Consider the following 14,384-nt stretch of genomic DNA (forward strand, 5'->3'; position numbering starts at 1 on the left):
CGGGCGGCCTCCTCTCTGACAGCAATTCTGGAACCGGGACCCCTTCTGCTTGCTTCAGTCCCTTTTTATTAGGCCTCCTCTGAGACCTCGCATGAAGTTTGGCAACCCTCAAAGAATCGGTATGAATTTTTCATCTTAAATTTCTCCTCCGCTTTCTTTTGACTGTAAGTTGCCGGCCATCGGAAAGTTGTTTGAACTCTTTCTGACTGACATCGGAGATGTTTACACTTAGAGGCTGTAAGCCTTTCTCATACATACAAGTTTCAATAACAATCTTTCTAATAATGGCGCCATGTACAGCTTCGGCGACAAAAACATTGCCTTTGTTTTTAACACTAACATTTAAAGCAGTATATACAGTTAGCTTCAAAAGAGTTATTTACAAAAACATCTAATACAAACTATACCGAGACAAACAAAGTTTATTTTTTTACAATATTCACATGGGACTTAACCTAAGTAAAAAATCGATGTAATGTGCTTTGGAATATTTAATATTTAAGCTACAATCGAGTTTTTACACTTTGTTTATAATCGTATTCACTCGGCTCGCTATTTGACTTCCACTGATCCAAATTAATTCATTTACCCGACTTATAAGAAAATTACTGATTTGACAATTTTAACGAAAAATAAATAAACAATAGCAATACACTTAAAGCGAATTAAAAATAATACAAAATAATGATAAATAAAATATTATGTTTTCAGTTTTAATTAAATTTGTAAGTAAGGAGTTATACACAAGAGATCGACCGGTTCGATCGCGATCGACGGGTTGAACACTCCTGTTATATGACATCTCCAAAGAGTCCAAGCTCCAGAAGAAGTCGACTAATTTAATTAAACAAGGAAACTGATACAGTTTTAAAATTATTTCATGTTATGCAGATCGCAGAATCTGAATAACAGATTTTTTGTTAGGAATTGAATTACACATTCAAGTTTCATTAACTGTATGAAATCCTTATAGCCATTAATGATGGAAATAATCCCTAGATGGCGCCTCGATATACAAAAGAGGAATATACCTTTATTATTTAGGTTAAGGGATATTACATCCCATATTGTTTCATAGCCGAATAAGAAACTCAAAGAGTTTCATGCCGAATATAGAAACTATATAAAGTTCGGCGAGTCCAAGCGTAAGCAAATACCTGGATAGTGCAACACATAACCAATTTGGTAGTGCAACACTGAGGTAACTCATAGCAAGGGTGGAGCAAGCTCCCATCACTGTTCTTGGTATTTACTCATAATGTGAAACCCAGCTTCTAGGAGCTGTATTACTGTTCTACATTATGAGAGAAGGTCACTACCCAGACCGGTTTCAACCTTTATTGAAGTGTATTTAAGTAAATACCTCTCTACAAATTAGACGATCCCAAAAGATCGTCCAACTCAGCGTTGTTCCACTCGGTGACAGGCCCACCCCGTCAACTAGAAGAACTTCTCAGCGTTGGCTCTACCCAGTGATAGGCTTATCCCACCACCAGACAGAGCCATAATCTCAGCGGTGGCCCTACCCAAAGACAGGCAAAAACCTATCCCAAGCAGAGCTTCTCATATATCCAGCGTTCACCTCTCATCAGTGAGTAGGTAGATAATACTAAGTTTGTAGCGAACAGAACTTACATAACCCTACTATAAGAATTGCCAGGAAGGTGTCATAATAAATTACTAATTATATGAAGAGCCAAAGGCTTCAATTCGGCGACGCGAAATTATTTAGGTTAAGGGATATTACATCCCATATTGTTTTATAGCCGAATAAGAAACTCAAAGAGTTTCAAGCCGAATAAAGATTATTATTTATTTTATTTTTATTTTTTACAGTGAAGTGACATTGCCGTGGAAATGTTGTTTTGAATATACTAGTTAAATCCTTATCAAATTCTTTTTTCTGCTGAGTCATAAACTGATAAAGAGTTCTAGGATAAAAATTGATAAAAGCTTCATCCATTGAATAACAAAATGAATGCATCGATATATATTTTCTAAATTATAATAAAAATTAACATTTCGAAATAAATGCTATTTACGAAAAAATTATTTAAATAATATTATTATGAAACGAAAAATATTAATAATCCTAATAAGTGCTTCTCAATCATCCCGCTAAAATTAATATCTCTATTTGCATTAGGATTGCGAGACGATATATCCAAAAAAAAAAAAAAAAATATAATATTTCCTCATTCAAAGAAATTACCTCTTATCACTTGATGATTAAAATTAATGCAAGTGATTATGTCCTTGAGAAAAATTCTATAGCGGTGTATATGTGTGTGATGATACACTAACGATATCGAATGAACTGTATTTCTTTTTATTTATTTCATTTTATTTTATTCTGAGAGTAGGAAGACTTATTACTGTCATAATTATTGTTTTGCTGACAGCCGAGGAATGAGGAAAATCTAGCTAACTTCAATGCAAACAAACAAAAAAGGATACATGATACTTGCAAATACGGACAATATTTTTTATATTTTTATTTTAGTTATTTCGTTTATTTATTTATTTTATTTTATTAATTTATTTATTTTGTAAATTCAAAATTCAAATTACCTCAAGCATTCCTAGCCATGATATTATGTCTTTGAGTAATATCCATAATGGATAATTACCCTGAGACATAATACTTAAAGAACGACACGCTTTGATTGGTTGAAAATGTGATATTTTATGAAAAGAGTGAAACGGATTTGTTTAGAACGGTGTCAAATTACAAAGATGTTAGAGCATCTTAGACAATTTATAAAACTTTCCGATTATAAAAGCAATATTTTAACATATTTTCAGTCTTGCAACCATATGATCATCAGTACAAGGTTTAACTCGATAAACTGAAGTATCTCACCGCGTGATATGTACAGTGTCGGATTAAAGGACGAGCTGACCGGGCACCCGCTCAGGGCGTTCAAACTAAGGATGGCATTAGTTTTCGCAGATTTAAAATCAAGAAAAAATATGTCTAAATTATAATTGATTAAATTAAAATTACAGTGTAAAATCAACAATTTTTGTTTGTAATAAGTTTTATTTGTTTCTTTTTTATGCAGTATATATCTGAGTGAATAAAAATGATAGGCATAAATAATGAATATGAAATTATTAATAATTTGAAAAAATAATTATACTTACAATTAGAAAGTACTTAAGTATTAAAAAAAAAAACTTAGGGGCATCACATACGGAGTCTACCCGGTGCGCGAAATTATCTTAGTCCGGTACTGGATATGTATATATATATATATATATATATATATATATATATATATATATATGCATATCCAGTTTAATAATAATAAAGACCAATCTACCCTTACTTAACACTTACTTAAAATTATTAAAATTTAAAATTTTTAAATTACATCAAAATATTTATGTATATGACTACTAATGAACTTTTTTGTTATTTCTTAGCTGTTTTTCATTAGTGTGGTCCTTTACACACCAGCAATTGCCGTGAGCGCTGTTACGCAAATAAGTGAATCATATTCCATCCTGATTCTAGGATTTGCGTGTTCTTTATATTCTGCAATTGTAAGTATTTTGACCATTTATTCCATACACCCTATAAACATCGACTTAATATTATAACAGTTGAATTGCATAAAATTATAACAATAGGCTAATATACTAATAACACTCCATAACATTCATTTCTTATTCTTATAAACAACACTGGGGACTTCTCTTCTGGATCCACCAGATTATGAATCTGGTGAATTCAGAGCTAGGCATAGATCGTGCGATTATTATTGTTGTTGTTATATCTCATACCTACTCTTGTGGACAATCTGTCATACCAGCCAGGACAGTTACAGAACGTTAAAACAAGAACTATGGAGGCTGTAGTATCAGCACAATTAGCACATCATATCCGCAAAAGGGAACCACCACACACACACACCAAAATGTATAATGTCACCCCAAGCATAATCTTATTCTTATATAACTGTCCCCTATCCCCATCCTTATACAACTGAAATCCTTAGCCATGTCATTTTTACAAGGTTAACAAATTTATTATTTGATATACAAAATGATATACACAAAGAGAGTGAAGTATGTTTTACTTGCCTTAGTCAACATTGGATTTATCCAAATGTTTCTTTTCTCCTATTGTTTTCACCTCGTGTTTTTTTTTTCTTTTTCATTTTTCCTCCTATCCTTTTTTTCTTTTATTTGTGAGATATGGCACTTTTAGATCCTATACATACATTAAAAATTATCATTATCGTTGGACATCAACAACAATAACAACAATAATAATAATAATAATATATTATTATTATTATTATTATTCATGTCATTTTGAATGGAGTTTACAGAGATTACAGATAACTAAATTTTCGAACTTAATTTCTAATAAGAATTTTGTGCTTGGATCGGAGCAATTAAATAATAACAGTATAATAAATTCTGAAATTATTTGCAGCTGACTAAGATCTGGTGGCTGTTATTTTGATCTACTTCTATTTCACTTTATTGATTAAAAAAAAATGAAATACGTTGAAATTCTATCAGTGAAATTCAAAATCACGACATAAATTTCTCACTTTTTTTTTTCAGGGTGGAATGAAAGCTGTACTCTGGGCTGATGTCTTTCAGTGTTTATTAATGTTTTCTACCCTGTTTGCAGTCATAATTCAAGGTTCTATGAACGTTGGTCGATTTGATAACATCTGGAAAATTGCAGATCAAGGACAGCGGATACAATTTTTCAAGTAGGGATCATAATTCTACATCTACTTTCTCTCTCTCCACACACACACACACACACACACGCACGCACGCACACAAATTACTGTAATTGCTTGTTTCAAATGAATGGTATAGTAAAAATAGCTAAACCTTCTGAATGCCCTTCCACCACTAAAATAAAGAAAAACAATTTAAGGGATCATTTCTATATGAACTACAATACGCCTGTTAATTTAAAAGTCAGAAAAGGCCTTCATTTCTTAATGTCTTCATTCCTTTCCCAACTCATTACCCACATACGGTACTAACGTAGTATAGATTGATCATCCAACATCTCGCGTATAGGTTAAACATTAAAAAAAAAAAAAAAGCAATGTGCAATTCGTTTATGATTCTACGAAAAGAATTTGACTTAGGCTGTTTACAGTTATGATGGTCCATATGTTATCAAATATAGATGTTTCAGGCTAGTTTGTTTTGCAGGAGGAAATTCGAAATCTTCCTGGAGGGAGAAACTTTCCGTAACGTGATCTCTCTCTCTCTCTCTCTCTCTCTCTCTCTCTCTCTCTCTCTCTCTTAAAAATGGCAAAAACAAATTTCGTGACACGAGCTTTTCCTTTAGAAAATTTTCATAGTTTGTAAAGCAATGGCACCTAGAAAAAGAGCAAAATATCTTGGTCAGATTTCATTAATGAAGGGGCTCAGAGAACTTCTATGTGTTATTAGCTCTTCAATTAAAGTGCATTCAGCTTCAATGCTGTAAATTCATTATATAACCGACGAAATACATGAATGAAAATTAGAAAAGTGTATTTAACAAATTTGTTAGAAATGTTTGGCTTGCTCTTGCACACATATATTAGTTCTCTCAATTGACTTAGATTTCTAACCCTGCAACGATTAGATTCTATTTATTTAAAGGAGGCAGTTCGCATGGTTCTATTTCAGCATATCCAGAATATACGGGTTGTTTCTCTGTGCGCTGTTTTCAGTGCTCCAGCCAAATGAAATTGTCACAACCCCTTTAAAAGATTTCTGGGGGGTGTTTTCAGTTTGTCTGTCCTTGGGAACCAGCAATCGCTTAATGCGGATGCATTCAATAATTCTGGATGTTAAAAAAGAAATCCAGATGGAATCAACCTTGTTCTGAAAAAAAAAAAAAAAAAAAAGAAACGAAAATGACTTTACTCAGAGCCTTATTATTATGCCTGTACTAATGAAACTAGTCTGTTAGGGCTCGATTTCTCTACCTCCGAGTTACAAAATGAATACAACGTGAACAATGTGAATATTTCATGATTCGACAAGTTGCACTACTGTGACCTGAGGAGCGTTACTTGTACTTATTGTAACTTTTCCTTTGTTGACACCGTTGATGCACACTTCCCATCACTAGTTTCACGAAACTGTTGCACAATGCAATATATTGTTCCTTTAGTTTTATTCGGAACATTTTATTCGGAAATGTATTCCTAGACGTTTCTTGAATTACTGTTCAAATTATCTCGTGAAAATACTGTTCGAAAATAAAAACATATTCTTCACTTAAGCACGCACGCACGCACGCACGCGCGCGCACGCACGCACGCGCGCGCACGCACGCGCGCGCACGCACGCACACACACACACACACACACACACACACACACACACACACACACACACACACACACACACACACACACACACAAATAATTTACAAGCATATGACATTATTACCCTTCACTAGTCCACGTTTATGGTATGATGCGTGTTGTTCCATATGAAACTAATCCTGGATGAGTTTCGTAATGAAGGGATGACTGTGTATATGTAAATTCTTTACAACTACAACTTTTAGGCAACTTTAAAAAAAAAAAAAAAAAGAAGAAGAAGTTCACGTGCAAGAGTTGGGGGGAGAAGCTTGGCTCGTCTATGTATGTAACAATTTAAATAACAATAGCTCTATTACAGTAGATTTCTTTTTCCCATACACAAATTATTTCTGAAAATACAATACTATATACATAATTTTTGGCATAACTAAAGTATTTACGCCCCGGTTTCGCCGCAAAAAAAAAAAAAAAAAAAAAGCATTAAAAGACAAAATGTCACCGAAAAGGACACAGTTTTTTTTTCTTTTTTTTTTTTTTACATAATTTATTTTTGGAAGTTATCATTTAATTTACTGCAGTTACTAAATTTCCAGTAGTAAATAACTAAATTAAAAAAAAAAAAAAAAAAACATGCGAGGATTACTGTGCACAAGCAAAACCTATGTTGTAATAGAAATATCGAAGTAAGACGTCGCATCTATCTTACAAACAAGAGAAGATTCTGTGTTACTATACAGAATTCAATTACACGCCAGAAAAAAGACATCAACATAGAAGATACATACAAGAATCTGGATTCAGATAATAATTTTTTTCGGAAATAAATGAGTTTGTCTTCTCATGCTTCTTTGCGGATTCAAAATCTTATACTTCAGCAAAGTTATATTCTCCCAGGGTAGCTGTAATCAGAATTCTGGAAATAAATAAATCTGAGCTAAAGATCAGATCATTAAGAATATTTTTTTAAAATTATTATCTTTACTCGAATGTTGCCAAAACTGTCCTTTGGCAACATTCTGAATATTTTCGTAATACTACAAGCATGAACAGTGATTTGAACGGTCATATTTTTTGTTTCTCTCGTAGCTTCAATCCAGATCCTACAGTAAGATACACATTCTGGGGAGTGATTATGAGTGGCCTCGCCATTGGAATGAGGGATTTCGCAATTAATCAGGCGCAGATCCAACGCATTTTAACTATATCAACAATTCGCAGAGCCAGATGGTAAATAATCATTGTTGTTAATTTTTACTGGGAAATAAAATGAAGAATTTTATTATAACCTCATATTAGTTATTTAAAAAAGTTCAATTATTTCAAAAGAGTTTTACTAAATTAAAAGTAAATGGTTATTTTATATATCAATAAACTTCATTATGGACCATTTTCGAAATCATTTTTAATTTTTAATTCATAAGTATCACTTTTTTTTATTTTAAAGAAAGGAAAATTTTGTGTATATAAAACATCCAGCACATTTATTTCTGCCCTTTAACTTTAACTAGGGGAATTCTCCACCTATTTACTAAACCCTGATTAATAGTTTTACTTCCCAACCTTCATTTGCAAGGTCAGACAAGCCTATGATGGTTGCAGCGAGTGATTCAAGCATAGAGATTATATTTTTGTACTCATAAGTTGACCAACAAATAAGTGTTTAATAGTTTGATAAGTAGTCCCAAGATGGCGCCACTGGTGTTCCTTTCATTCTATATGTCAGTTGTGAGGTGATTTTAATCGTAGTTAAACATTTAACAACTACCAAATTTGAAATCAATAGATAAATGAATAATAATCTCAAGCATAGAGATTATATTTTTGTACTCATAAGTTGACCAACAAATAAGTGTTTAATAGTTGGATGAGTAGTCCCGAGATGGCCCCACTGATGATCCTTTCATTCTACTGTATATTATTATTATTATTACGGGCAACTCCAAGGAGTCCTTAGACTCATCGAGGGAGGCCCTAACATCATGTCAAGAACAACTATTTGACATTCACACAGTATCTATCATACCTCGCCTTTAACTCATTCACAGTCATAGCACCCACAACAGACTCCTGCAGCTTATTCCACTCATTCACCACTCTCCAAGTAAAAAACCTAGCTCTAACACTCTTGCCCAGCTTCCATGTATGGCCCCTAGTCCTCCCACCACCAGTCCTATTCTCAAAAATATCTTCTGAATTAATCTTATAGAAACCCTTCAGTAATTTGAATGTCTCAATCATATCACCCCTTTTCCACCTATCAACCAATTTCTGCAACCCACAAATCTTCAACCTGTTCTCATAAGGTTCATTCCATAGACCTGCTATCATCTTGGTCACTCGTCTCTGGATCCTCTCCACCTCCTCCCCATCAAGAAGAAACCTTGGCGCCCAAATCTGGACACAGTAGTCTAGATGGGGTCTTATCAAGGCTTGATACAGAGTAACAATAACCTGTTTGTTGTCTCTGCTTGTTAAAGCTTTTTTCAGCAACCAAGTGATTTGATGAGCTGATTTAGCCACTTTTGTGATGTGCCCCCTAAACTTTAACTCCCTAACCACCAACACTCCCAAATTCCTAGCCTCGTCAATCTCCTGGAGTACAGTTCTACCAGTGTGATATACTGCTGCTAATCTTTTTACCCCAAAATGCATAACCTTACACTTTGCCACATTAAATTGACATCCATTCTCCTTAGTCATTCAAACTATCCAAATCATCTTGCAAAATTTTGACATCCAGTGCTCTCACTATTGCTCTACCCAACTTTGCATCATCAGCAAACAAATGAACACTTCCTCTCAGATACTTTCTTATATCGTTAATGAACAAATTAAAAAGTAGTGGTCCAAGAACAGAACCCAGCGACACACCACTAGTCACAGGCCGTCTTTTTGACTCTACTCCTGAGTAAACCACTCTCTGATATCTCTCCATCAACCACCCACCTATCCATCTCACCAACCCCTATATCCATCCCCATATGCTGCAATTTACTGATTAGAATTCCATGTGGTATCTTGTCAGATGCCTTAGCAAGGTCCAGTAGAATCACTGTAAACCCATTACTCTTATCCAGTTTCAGCAGTCACTGTATTATAGTGAGCAAGTTACTGAGGCATGATCTACCCTTCATAAAACCATGCTGTCCCCCCATACAGTATCCCATTTTCATCTAAGACCCTGACAACGATTCCTGATATGTTGATCGGTCGGTAATTAACAACAGCAGTCTTGGAACCTCCTTTATGCAGTGGAACTATTTTCCCCTCTTTCCACCCCGCTTGGGACTGACCCAGACCCGAGGCTCAAATTAAACAAAATGGTCAAGGGCACTGACAATTCTTGAACCGCTTCACGTACGACACGAGCTGGTATACCATCCCATCTCACAGATGTATTGACATTAAGGTTTTGTAATAGACTATTCATCTCGACTTCATTCACCACAATTCCCGTATAAGCTATTGGTTCATTCATTCCTGCAATTTCACCACCTGAATGATATACTCTTGCAAAGTGCTCGCTCAGTAATTCAACTATATCAACTGATTCGGTTATCTCCCTACCATCGGCATTCTCTAAAATCATTCTGCCATATACATTTTTTCTTTTACTTGCAACATATCGAAAAAACTGTTTGGGATTCTCTTTAGCCTGCATGGCTAATGTTCTTTCATAATCCGCTTTTGCTTTTCTTACCACACTCGTTACTCTTCTGGCCTGCGCTTTATACCATTCATGTGCCTACCGGTCACCTTTCTCCTTAAATTCCCTCCACAGTGGTTTCTTTTTTTGCAGCTCAAGCTTAATGGTGTTATTCATCCATTTAACCCCTACTTGATTTATTATTCGGACTCTAGGTATACAGTCAGCCATTGCCTCATGCAAACACTTACTAACCGCCTCCCATGCACTAACAACATCTAGCCCTTGCAGTTTTACATGCCATGGCACTGAACCAATCAAACTCCTAAGCTTGTCGTATTTACCAGCCCGATAATTCCACATGTACCCTGTCTTAATTGTAAATTCCACATCTCCCACGACAAGACCCCTATGATCACTCTCACCAATTGGTGGCAACGTGGTCATATTCGTTACAGCCAAATTCTCAGATGCAATTACTAGGTCAAGCACTCTCTGACCCCTAGTATTTTCCATTACATGCTGTCGCAGATAGTTATCCCTTAATAATCGCATAAAATCCAATTCCTTCCTCCCATGTGTCCTCTCCTTATTCCAATCAATGTTACCATAGTTGAAATCACCCATAATAATTACCCTCCTTCCACTCATTTCTTCTATTTGCTTATGCATACTATCTCTACCATCTATTCCATCACCTGGTCTATAGCAGCACCCAACTGTATATTTTGTTCTGCTAGTTTCAATCTCACACCAAATAGCCTCAAATGTGCTCTTTTCTCTATCCTGCAGTTCCACTTCTATTCTCCTTGGCTGTAGCTCATCAGCTATCATCAGTAACACTCCTCCCTCATTTTATTCTCCCTGTCACTCCTGAACACACCATACCCCTCACATTCAATCCTACTAGCTATATCATCTTCTGTCAGCCATGTTTCACTAATGCCAATAACCTGTGGCCTGGAAGTGCCAACCAAGGCCAAAAATTCTTCCTTCTTGTTCCTAATATTTCTGGCATTAGTATACATGAATTGCAGAAGCCCATTTGTCCCATCCCTATATTGATGCCTTAAACTAACTGTCCCATTCTGATTTGTTGTCCTCCGTACTCGCTCGGGCATATTACACGCATTCATACACTCAACTGTCTCCCTAAAGTCTATATATCTGTCAGTTGTGAGGTGATTTTAATCGCAGTTAAACATTTAGCAACTACCAAATTTGAAATCAATAAATAAATGAATAATAACATTATATTCATATTCAGCAGGGTTTTTTTTTCACTTTTTTAATAACTGTAAGAAGCAGTGTAGCGTTAAATAAAAACTTGCGAAGTGCTACGAGCGACTTATAAATTCGTAAAAAAAAATTATTATTATTATTACGTGCGCCTCCAAGAAATCTAAGGACTCCTCGTGGAAAGCAGCACTGTCATCCCTACTTAATCCTTAAGTACCATCAACACTCAACGCTATCTAAAACCGACCAGCAGTAGTATTTTTGTGTGTAAATTGCATATGTTTCCATTGCCAATTTGCTTGGATGCTTAAAAATAAAGCAAAAAACCCCTGTACCTTCGTATGAGATCGGCTAGCTTATCTTCGATCGAAAAAGCCTATTTAAATATTCTTCTCATCACGAGGAGTATCGAACTAAGATCTTTTCCAATCGAAGTAAAATAATAAATAACATGTTTAAATAATATTCGCATAATATTAATTTTTTTAAAAAAAGTATTATTGCTAAAGAAAATACAAATGTTAATTTTAATTAACATTTGTATTTGTAAAGAAACAAATGAAACACCAGAAAACCTACCCAGTGAACTCCGGCCCACTACACCGCTCGTTGTAAAACAGAAAATATGTTAAAATACTGCTTTTAGAATCTGAAAATTTTATGAATTGTCTAAGACGCTTTAACATCTTTGTAATTTGACATCGTTGTAGACAAATCTCTTTTCCACTCTTCATAAAATATCACATTTCCAACCAATCAAAATATGTCGTTCTTTAAGTATTATGTCTCAGAGTAATATCCATTATGGATATTACTCAAAGACATAATATCTTGGTAGGGATGCTTGAAGTAAGTTTGAATTCTGAATTTGCAAAAAAAAAAAAAAAAATTAAATAATATAATCTACCCTATATATATAAAATGATAAGCCTTTTTATATAATTTCTATGTAACGTTTTTGTGTCACGTTTTTTGTCAAGTTATTTTTGAAACGTTTTGAAACTCAGGGGGCTACCCTGAGTGTCGAGTCTTCAAAATTTGAGTCATCAGAATTCAAGGAGAACCGGCCTACCAGTCGGGGGGGGATTGTAGGCGCCAGGGGGGAGGAACCGCAACTTTCGAGTTTTCAAAATTCGAATTATCAGAATTCAAGGAGAACCGGCCTACCAGTACGGAACCCCCTTTCGAATCTTCAGAATTCAAGGAGAACTGGCCTACCAGTCTGGAACTCGGGGGGGGGGGTTGAGCGCTGTAGGCGCCAGGGGGGGAAGGACCCTCCCTTTTGAAGACTCGACACTCAGGGTTTCCCCTGAGTGTCGAGTCTTCAAAATTCGAGTCATCAGAATTCAAGGAGAATCGGCCTACCAGTCCGGTGCACGGGGAGTTGGGCACCGTAGGCGCCAGGGGCGGAGCCCCCCCATTATAATATAATCGTTAAGAGCAATTCCCATTTTTCGTTGCATAAATTTCCAGTACTAAAATATTCTTATTTCAACAGGGCACTTCTTGTTGGTGGACCACTAGCTTGTTTCTTCGGCTTAGCTGCAGGCATTGCAGGAATTGCTCTTTATGCTGATTTCTACCAGTGTGATCCAGTATTGAATCCGAATGATCCTATTAGAACAAAAGACCAGGTAACTGCTTTCCTAATCGTTATTAAGATTATAAACGCGTCTGCAATCTTTTATCGACATTATAGATCTATTGTAACATACTGGAAAACGGAGAGATTTATAAGTAATTAGATATTTTATTTATATCCTTAATAATTAATTACATCAATGCAATGTAATTAGATTGATGTAATTAAGCATTAAACAAAAAATTTCGGATTCTGCTTTTGGATTTTGATGTGAACGGACATATTATTTTAGACTGAGCCTGATTAGTTTGTTTACAAGGTTTTTCATGAAACGCGCATTGCACTGGCGCAGACACAGTTTGTTTCCTACTGTCTCCCCCTCTGTATGAAACATGCCAGAGGTCTAATGGTCGGCAAGCCCGACCCGCAATGAGGACCAGTGGTGGATTTATGGTTTTATTTAGGGAGGTAGGATTTCAATCTGTGGCCAAGTGATTTCGTGACACTCCTTTTCCCTACTGTAGGACAGCTACGTGGTTGTATTTTATTGCTGGTAGACACCTACATTACGCGTGTCTACGGGATTTGCTAGTGGACCCTCAAGTCCACAGGATTACTTACAAGTTTCTCGGGACACCTGAGCAACCTCTGTTCTCTCTTCTAATCACAAATTAAGCCAATTCATGGACACTCCATATGATGAGTTAGACTTTAAACAGCTATTGGCAGTCTTCAACCATGTAGGTGGCCTTGCAAAGAAAATGGCCAGGAAAGGTAGCAATAGACCAAATAGCAGAGGTTGAATCAGAGGACTATCAATCCCCTGACCCTCTCCCCAGCACTTCTCAACATAACACCAGGGAGATTATGTCGCCAGCTGTCGGCCAACCCCTAGTGGACTCAGATGACTCTACAGACTATCAGGTTGTCAGTAGAAAAAAGCATAAGAAGGAGTCTCCAGCTACAGAACCTGAAAAAACAGCTGAAGCAGAGGCTCAGTCCAAAGATAGGATAGCACAGATGGACACATCGGTACAGACTGATGAAAGAGCAGCTTCAGGGAACACAACAGCTCAGCCCAAAGAAAGAATCCCACCAGTGATTCTAAGAGCTAAAGACAAATGGACAACAATAGTGGAGGTGATGAAGAACACTGAAAACAAGTTCACCTCTGCTAAAAATTCAGATGAAGGTGTCCGCATTCAATTAGGAGCATCCGACTACCGTCGGCTCACTAAATTTATGAACAAGCTGAAAATTCCATATCATACATTCCAGCTAAAAAGCGAGAAAAACCTAAAAGTGGTGATTAGAGGTCTGGTGGAAACAATTACATCAGAGGAGATAGCCGCTGACCTCAAGTCACAAGGCTTAGAACCTATAAAAGTTTCGCGCATGTACAGCGCAGAAAAACGTCCCATGCCTCTGGTTTTGGTTGAGATTAGTAAAGACCAGAGAGAAACATATGACCTAAAAATTGTTTGCAACCTAATCATCAAGACAGAGCCTCTCAGAATGAAGACATCTGCAGGTCAATGCCGCCGCTTCCAGAAATATGGGCATGCGCAGAGGCTTTGTAGAGCAGAGTACAAGTGCGTAAAATGTGAAG

At 36.0% G+C, this 14,384-nt stretch overlaps 1 protein-coding gene across 2 annotated transcripts in view; it reads left to right on the forward strand.

Moving 5' to 3' along the window:
- The window catches only part of LOC150105653 (putative sodium-dependent multivitamin transporter), a 40,453-nt gene that overhangs the window by 14,841 nt on the left and 11,228 nt on the right, over positions 1-14,384 (forward strand). For both annotated transcript variants that reach the window (XR_016548493.1, XM_090394974.1), the window contains exons 4-7: positions 3,430-3,549; positions 4,582-4,736; positions 7,395-7,535; positions 12,692-12,827. Coding sequence is in view for 1 of the 2 variants with exons in the window: in XM_090394974.1 (XP_090251100.1) it covers positions 3,430-3,549; positions 4,582-4,736; positions 7,395-7,535; positions 12,692-12,827 (552 nt within the window). In the remaining variant the exon portion in view is untranslated. The remainder of the gene's footprint in view (positions 1-3,429; positions 3,550-4,581; positions 4,737-7,394; positions 7,536-12,691; positions 12,828-14,384) is intronic.

This window comes from Typopeltis vanoorti, chromosome 6 (genome assembly GCF_054136105.1).
Source record: "Typopeltis vanoorti isolate ZY-2024b chromosome 6, IOZ_Tvanoo_1.0, whole genome shotgun sequence".
Lineage (NCBI taxonomy): Eukaryota > Metazoa > Arthropoda > Arachnida > Uropygi > Thelyphonidae > Typopeltis > Typopeltis vanoorti.